Source organism: Desmodus rotundus, chromosome 3, assembly GCF_022682495.2.
Source record: "Desmodus rotundus isolate HL8 chromosome 3, HLdesRot8A.1, whole genome shotgun sequence".
NCBI classification, from domain to species: Eukaryota; Metazoa; Chordata; class Mammalia; order Chiroptera; family Phyllostomidae; genus Desmodus; species Desmodus rotundus.
The window spans coordinates 22,612,469-22,620,982 of NC_071389.1; the positions used below are offsets into that span (position 1 = coordinate 22,612,469).

At 51.2% G+C, this 8,514-nt stretch overlaps 1 protein-coding gene across 1 annotated transcript; it reads right to left on the bottom strand.

Annotated features, from left to right (window-relative positions):
• Positions 1-2,676: 2,676 nt before the first annotated feature.
• On the bottom strand, positions 2,677-7,699 carry C3H1orf216 (chromosome 3 C1orf216 homolog). Its single transcript, XM_024554794.4, has 2 exons — positions 7,220-7,699; positions 2,677-5,152 (listed from the first exon to the last, which is right to left on the bottom strand). Exon 2 carries the CDS (start codon positions 5,145-5,147, stop codon positions 4,458-4,460), a length of 690 nt encoding a protein of 229 aa, XP_024410562.2. The 5' UTR covers positions 5,148-5,152; positions 7,220-7,699; the 3' UTR covers positions 2,677-4,457.
• Between the last annotated feature and the right edge of the window lie 815 nt (positions 7,700-8,514).

Here is an 8,514-nt window from a genome sequence, read left to right on the forward strand (position 1 = left end):
TTCCAAGTTACCAAGTCTCAGGCAGAGATCTGCACAGAAGGCTAGGACCAGCTCCCCCTCTCCTAGGCTCAGAGCAACCTGTGCACTATTCTTTTGGATGGAAGTTTCATCTACCAGTGCAGGCCAGACCCACTCACCCACCATCACACCAGGGGCTGGGCCTGTCCCTAGACCATCAATGATTGGCAGGGGTCCTGTATGCAAACAATTCACCACGTGGGTTCCTTGGTCTGCTTTCATCTTTTTCTCAGCTCCAAAAGCTCTTTTACAGAAGGGAATATTAGTCAACTTTATCTTTAAAAAGCTTTTTTAAAAAGAAGCATTTTAGATTCAAATTTCTTAAGACCACATTTGATTCTTCTCTATGAAAAAGTGAAGTGTGCATTACTACAAAAGCACTATTTGTAATAATATTCCTCTCATTAATATAGTTCACTAGGTGCCAGGTGTAGCTATAAGTATTTTGCATATTATATATTCATTTAATCCTTGAGACAACCCTGTGAAGCAGTTACTACTATTGTCTCCATTCGAAGATGAGGAAGTTGAGGTACAGAGAAGTTAACGTGCCCAAGGTCGCCGAGCCAGAGAGCAATGGTGCTAACATCCACATCCAGGGCTCTGGCTCCACCGTCTGCGCCCCTAACTGCTGGTGGCGCTCAGAAGATCCTGCACACATTCGGGAAAGGGGGCCCCTCTGAAAATCCCCCTCTTGTGGTCTGAGGGCTTGATGTTACCTCCTTGTTAGAAATTCCCATGGTCAAAGTTATTCAAATCTACCTATAGCCCTTTGCTAGAACATCTCTTAATAAGTGGAATTGGTTAAAATTGGTTCAATATTGTTTCTGTCTAAATGTCAAATGTAAAGATGACAAGAATTATTAATATCTTGGGTCACTATTTCAGAGAGGTGAAGTTTATGAGGTTTAAAATATATATGCCTTGTTGGGAGGCGCTGTAAAAGAGGACATTAGATTTCTCTAACATGGTTCAATTCTGCCCTGGCTGGATAGCTCAATTGGTTAGAGCTGTGTCCCTCTACGCCAAGGCTGTGGGTTCAGGCCCTGGTTGGGGCACATACAAAAATCAACCAATGAATAGGTGACAACAAAATAATGTCTCTCTCTTTCTCCCTACCCTTCCCTAAATTAAAAAACTAAAATGCTTCAATTTTTACAGAATATAATTTTTGTGATTTTAAAATAATCAATAAAATATTTGATTTATATCAATCAAAATATGCCTTCTGTGGTAGGCAGCCTCTAAGATGCCCCTGACGCTCCCCACCTCCTGGTACTTAGACCCCTGGGTAATATCCTCCCTTTGAGTAACTTACTTCTAACTAGCAGAATATCTGTAACATAGTGGGGATGAGACTTCTATGATTAGGTTGCAGAAACTGTGTCAGTACTCTAGGACTTTCTCGGCTTGCATGCTTTGATGACCTGAGCTGCCACGTCGGAAGGGTCCACATGGCAAGAAACTAAGGGTGACCTCCAGCCAACAAACAGCCTTTGAAGAACTGAAGGCTCCCAACAGATGAGACCCTAGACCCTGGACTGACTCAGCAGCCTCGACTGCAGCCCTGAGATTTCTGACCTACAGAAATGGTGAGATGATAAATGTGTGCTGTTTTAAGTCACTAAGTTTTAGGGTACCGTATTTTTCAGACTATAAGATGCACCGGACCATAAGAAGATGCACCTAGGTTTCAGAGGAGGAAAATTGGAAAAAAAACCCCCTGCTCCACCCCCCCACACCCCACTCCCGCAAGCCTGGTAAGCTACATTCAGACTATAAGACGAACCCCAATTTTCCTCCCAAATTTGGGGGGAGTACATCTTATAGTCTGAAAAATACAGTAATTTTTTATGCAGAAATAGGCAATATACTTTCTTTATAAAAGTAATGAATTTTTGAGACACCAATAAATTGTCATATAAACTAATATAAAATAGAAACCTAATTTGATTGGCATTAATATCTGAAGTCATGTACTGCAGCGGTCCCCAGCCTTGGTACCAGGGACCAGTTTCGTGGAACACAATTTTTCCTTTTTCCACGGAAGGGGGTGGAGTGCGGAGCTCAGACAGTAATGTGAAGGATGGGGAGCAGCAGGATGAAGCTTCGCTTACTTGCCCACCGCTCACCTCCTGCTGTGCAGGCCTTCCCCCCTACCCCCAAACACACACAGTTCCTAACAGGCCACAGACCAGGCCCTGGGGTTGGGGACCCCTCACAAATAGTATTGTAACACCTGTGTCAGAGCCATCTAAGGACCCCCAGGCTTTTGCTGTCAGGCCGCCTTTCCGGGAAGTGGTGGCTCTAGAGCGAGGTTGAGAATGTGAGTACATGTGTGTAAGGGGAGGGTCCCTCACAATCAAGGCCCCCCTTTTCAAGCCCCAAAGTGCCTTAAGACAAGGACAATCTCAAATGGGGCTCTCGCAGAGGCCAGCCTCCCCTGTCAATCTGGGAGGCCCCTAAGAACAGACCTCTCTACCCTACCATCAGACAGCCAACCACAGAAGGCCGGGGTCCTCCTCCCCAGGGTCTCCCCCAACCCAACCCCACCCAGCTCAGAGCCCTGCTCAAAAGAGAGGCTCAGACAGTCTGGCAACGAGGCCACCAGACAGCCTGTGTGATAGAAACACAAACTCAAGCATTTCTGGGCCCCAGTTTATTCATCGTGGTTCACGCTCAACATGCAGGAGCTAGACACAAAGTCCCCAGGGTCACTGCTTCAGCCTCCCTCCCCACTGCTCTCACCCATCCATCGTTAGGGATGGAGCTCTTTAGGGAAAATCAGAAAGAGCCCCTGAATTTTGCAGGTCGGAAGACTGAGGGCCACAGGCAGCATCAGTGACCTCCAGGGCACTGCTCACCCATCAGAATCTTGCAACCTCTGGGCTCCCAGAAGCCAAATAGAGAGCTTGGCTACCTTAGTCCTTGGCTGTCCTCAGAACTCACCAGCTCTCTAGTTCACAGAGCTTCTGCTGGAGCCTGTCAACATTTGAAGGGCCATTCAGTGATGGGAGGGCGTATGACTCCACAGCCTAAGTACACGGAGGCAGGGCTGACACTGCCCCCTGCTCACCCTTGAAAGCAGGACTGTGGCTCCTCCTGGCGCAGAAAGTCTGATTTCAGGGAAATGAACCAAACTAACTCAACATCCAGTGCCGCTAAAGGCAGAGAGGCACAGCAAGTAGAGGCACAGAGAGGGAAGTGAGATTTTACCGAACAGCAAACTTGTAAGCACACATTCCTTTCCATCAGAAGCTTAAATCAACATGGTCTGCAGGAGCTCTGCTGCAAGGAGAGGAGATGGTAAGTGGTTTGTTGGGAACTGGTGTTACAGAATTCCCAAACTCCTGTTCTTCACAAGGTCCTGCCATCATAATCCCCCCATCTCCCATGTGCCTGGGGGCAGAGTTCAAGTGTCCAACACCGCCCTCAGCTCCCCTCCCTGACACTAATTCCCCCAGATAAATGACAGCAGGCAGCCCTCTTTCCAAGAAGCAGTGGGACCCTGTGGAGAAAAGGCTGAGGGGTCCCACAGGCAGGCCATGGGTAACTCAGGGTGTGGATGGATGCCCCACAGGGGCAATGGAATGTATATTTGCACACACGTGCTTGGGAGTCTGCCTGCAAATACACATATTCCTAACATACACTTCCCATGCCTGCAGCTGCACACATGCACCCCTGCCTGTAGGCCCACACACACTAGAGCTCACTCTAACACACCTGCCATAAGCTTGCACATTCAAACTCGCTCATAGGCGCGCACACACACCTCTTGCATGTACAGTTGACACTTGAACAGTGCAGGGATTAGGGGTGCCAACCCCTGAAACAGTCAAAGCTTCATGTATAACTTTTGACTCTTCAAAAACTTAACTACTAATAGCCTGCAGCTGACTAGAAGCCTTATTGATAACATGAACAGTCGATTAACATTTATTTTGTATATTATATGTATTATATACTGTATTCTTACAATAAAGCTAAAGAAAATGTTAAGAAAATCTTAAAATGTGCAGAACTGTATATATTTATTGAAAAAAAACCCCACATATAAGTGGACCTGTGCAGCTTCAATCTGTGTTGTTTAAGGGCCAACTACAGCCCCTCACTCATGCACATATGCACACATCGCTGGGTGCCTGTTCATGCATGCACATGCAAACTCACCCCCTCTTACATACATGTCATACATGCACAGGTGGACACGCTCGACATGGGCCTGCACGCAAGTTACACTGTGAGTACACACAGCGCACATAAGCTGATGCACAGGTGCTAATTCACACATGCCTGGCACATGTTAGCACATGCATACTCACTTATGCTTACCTGCACTCATACCAGTTACTAATCATGTACTTGTGTTCAACCACACACATGCCTGCAAATATATACATATATACCCTTGCACCCCAGTGGAGGCACACTCTTAGTTAGCCCTGGTCCTGGGGCCTGGATGGTGCTGCCCTCTGTTGGAAACAGCGGATAAGCTCCTTTCGGTTGTCTAGGATGGTGTCAAAGCTCTCCTGCAGGCGGGCCTGCTGGTCAACCAACTGGTGCTGCAGGCCTCGGATCCACTGGAGCAGGGCCAGGCGGCGGTACATCACCAAGTGCATGTGGTGCTTCTCCTTCTCCTGCTCTTTGTAACGCTCTTGAGCCTGCAGCTTTTGCACAGCCTGGGCCACTGAGGGCAGAAGGGAATCTGCAGGGCCAGGGCCTTGAGGGGTCCCACAGGCAGGCTCAGGGCTGCTGCTGGGGCTATCAATGCTTAGGGAGCTGCTGGCATAGCCATTGTCCTCCAGAGGGGAGCAGACTGTGCCGGCGCTACCCATTTTCTCAGGCTCAGCTCTGGGGATCTCTGCCCCCTCTGGTGGGCTGCGGACCTCTCCTTCGGGGAGTCCAGGGGCCTGGAAGGCCTGCTTGTCAGAAGGCAACTCGGTGGAGATCCTCATCGGGATGGGCTCTACTTGGTCTGGCATCCCATGCCAGTTCTCATTGGCGTCCCTGGCACTCGCCATGAAGTTGGAGTTGCTGTCGGGTTGGAACTCAGGCTGACAAACTCCAGGAGGAGAGCCTCCCAGGAACTGGCCCCCCTCAGCCAACCCTGGCTGGATGGCGAACATCTGGTCTGTAAAGGGGAAGCAGAAGGATGAGTCAGAGCGGGACAGGGTGGGGTGCCCTGACAGAGTTGAGGCAACCTAGCTGCAGGCACAAGGCAGCAAGCACCAGCCTGGCTGCTCCTACTCAGCCCCTTTCCCTGCACCCTCAGTAACACCTCCCTTCATGGTTTTCCTCCTCCCTCCTCAGTCTCCTGCGCAGGTTTCCCCTCAGCGCTCTGAGGCAGGCTGTCTTCTCATTCCATGCATTTGTACCCAGATGACCTCATCATCCTCTGCCGTAACTTCAAGGAGCATCATGTGTTGGTGACTCTCAGATCTGCCTGCAGCCAGATCCAAGAGCTATCTAACTCTGTGGCCAACCACAGGCTCCTCAAGTCCTCTGTGTCCAAACCAGCTCTCCCTCTGCACTGGCCTCAGCGAAATGGCCCCACTCTCCATTCAGTCACTCCAGTCAGAAACCTGAGAGCCTCTGGACCCCTCACTCTGCTTCCTCTCCCCATCTCATTGGCCACCAAATTCTGACAAGTCTTCCTCTTACAAACCTCTGTGTGTGTATGAACATACAGGCCATTTCTTACCCGGATTACAGACTGCCACAGCCTTTTCACTCATCTCTCTGCCTCCAGTTACAAATTTAAATTTAATTCATCACAGCTCCCTAACCCCCTGCTAGACCACTACATGGCCTACAAGGCTGGGCTTCATCTGGCCCCTGTGCACGCCTCCAGACTTGCCTCTTGCCGCTCGGCCCCTCCTGCCACACCAAACCGCTCAGAGATCTCAGAGATGCACCACTATCCTCCTCACACAGTTCCCCTGGCCTACAGCACCCTTCCTCTCCTCTTCTCTGAGGCCCTCCCTTCTCCATCTATCAAATTCCTTTTTTATACTTTAAAACAGCTTTAATATCCTCCACCTCTCTAAAGCCACCCTGATAGTCTCCTCACTGCCCCCATATACACAAGCAAACACAGTTAACACTGCTTTCTCTGGGCCCACGCTGCCCTGGGCACACACTGCCTAATTCATGTTTGTGTCTTGTTCCTGGCACATAACTGATGGTCAGTAAATGTCTATTCAACTAAAACACAACAACAACTCTCTTGTAACAGCAGCTTATAAATCTGGCTCCCTGACTAGATGTGGAACGTCTCTGTATGTCCTCTATCCAATTCCCAGGGGCCAGCATGGAGCTGGGCACCAGGCAGGTGTCAGTCCATAGCTGCCGTGGGGTGTGTGAGTGGGGGGGAGAGAGGAGGCTGCAGTGAGACACCGTGCCTGGGAAGAGCAGGAAGCTACTGCTGACCGCCCAGGGCTGGAAGGGCTGGGTTCAGTTCCTTCCTCTGCCCAGGGAGGCCCCTGCCCCCCTACTGTCAAGTCTGTTGGACCTTATCCCCTACACTCCCCACTATTATACTATCTCGTGCCCTGCCCCTAACTGCTCCATCTTGATGCTCTGGAAGGAGGGTATACAATACTATTCTTTCCTCCTTAACAACCAGGTTCTACCAAAATTAGGGGTTCAACTGACAAGAGGTTTCAACTGACTGCCTGGTACCAGAAGTAGAAAATTCGGGTATCAGTAAGACTGAGGGAGGACACGGGCCCTCCCCACATCCAGTAGTGGGCAGGCCTCGGGGTGGGGGCAGGGATGTTGTATGCACAGTCCCTTTATAAGCTACAAACTCCCCACTACGCAAGGTGCCTGGCGACCTTCCCCCTCCAAATGTTTTCTTTTTCCTAAACTTGGGCGGGGCCGTGAAGGAAGCTGGGATGCGGCAGGGGTGGTGGTACGAATCACGGGCTTCTCAGAGACGGTAAAATGGGAACCCAGACACTCCAGGGCCAGGTTTCCCTCGAAGCTAATCCGCAATTTGACGGGGTTTGGGGGTGGGGGGCATCGGCCTCCCTTCCTGCCTACCCTTGCGGTAGAGGGAGACGACCCGGAAGACAGGATAGAGACCAGCCTTCCCTAATCTCCCCGTAGGAGGCAGCTGTGCGGAGGCTGCGCTTTCCCCCTCCGCCCCCAAAACCCCGTGGCCAAGCCCAAACCCTCCCCCTGCAGCCCGACTCACGGCCTGGAGGCGCCTGCCCCGGCGCGGCTTTGGCTCCACGGGCCCCACGGCGGAAACTCGGCCCCCGGGGCTGGGTGAAGGCCCTCTTGGCCTGGGAGTCCGCGCGGCCCGGGCGCGGGATGCGCGGTTCCGGAGCTGAGCGCCAAGCCCCGGGCACCGACTGCGGCGTCTGTGCGCGGGGCGTGGCGGCCTGGCCCACGTGGGCCGTTTGGGTTTTCCGTGGAGCGGCGCTCCGGGCCCCAGCGCCGGGTGGCCTCCTTGCCGTCGCCTTCCTGCCTTCCGCAGCCTTGACCGAGGCCTCGCAGGTCCGGTTTTATTTCCTACACTGGTTTGCCTCGCTGCAAATACAGTGACATTTTCAAAATGAAAATCTGATCATGTCGCCACCCTCCAGCCTAAACCCCTCAATGGCTTCCCCACTGCGGTACATCCTTGAGGCGGCAGCCTCAGGGCTCTGAGCACCCTGCCCTAGCTCTCCAGCTCCATCTCTGCAGTGGGGCCTGGCGCTCCATTCTGCCACGATGCTTTGCCCACACTGTTCCCTCTGCCTACCGGTCTCTTCCCCCCTTTATATTATCCCTGAACACTGTGTTCCTTTTCTTGATAGCATCTATCACTGAAATATTTTTTTAAGAAAGGGAGAAAGAATCAGTTAATGCTTTTTTTTTTTAAGAAGACTTTATTTTTAGAGGGTAGGAAGGAAGGGAGAGAGGGGGAGAAACGTCAATGTGTGGTTGCCTCTCGAGTGCCCCCTACTGGGGACCTGGCTTGTAACCGGCATATGCCCTGACTGGGAATGGAACTGGAGACCTTCCAGTTCGCAGGCCAGCGCTCAATCCACTGAGCCACACCAGTCAGGGCTCGTTGGTTGTTTCTTATATGTGCCCTGACCAGAGATCAAAACCCCAACATTCGCTTATTTGGATGACAGAGCTCTAACCAACTGCACTGCCCGGCCAGGGCCAACATTATGTATTCATTTTGTGTTTGTTTATTAAAGGCACTTATGAAAGCTAGGTTTTTAAGAGAAGAGAGAAGATCTGCTCTGGGACAGGCAAGGAGCCACTGCGAGGCCCAGGTGGCTTCCCACAGGGCCGAGAACACCTCACCATGCCAGTGCAGAGAACTCTTCTGTTTTTACTTCCTGAAGCCTGATCCCCTCGCTCCCTCCGTGGGGGAAACATCGGTTTTAGGGGCCCAGTTTGCTATCAAAGAGAACAGAGAAATTGCTGGCCTTAATGATAAAACAAAGGAGCACTGACTGATGTTACATTAAAGCTTCTTAAAATAAGTTC

Excerpts from the sequence above, each read along its gene's own strand:
- C3H1orf216 (XM_024554794.4), bottom strand. The coding sequence starts at position 5,147 with ATGTTCGCCATCCAGCCAGGGTTGGCTGAGGGGGGCCAGTTCCTGGGA.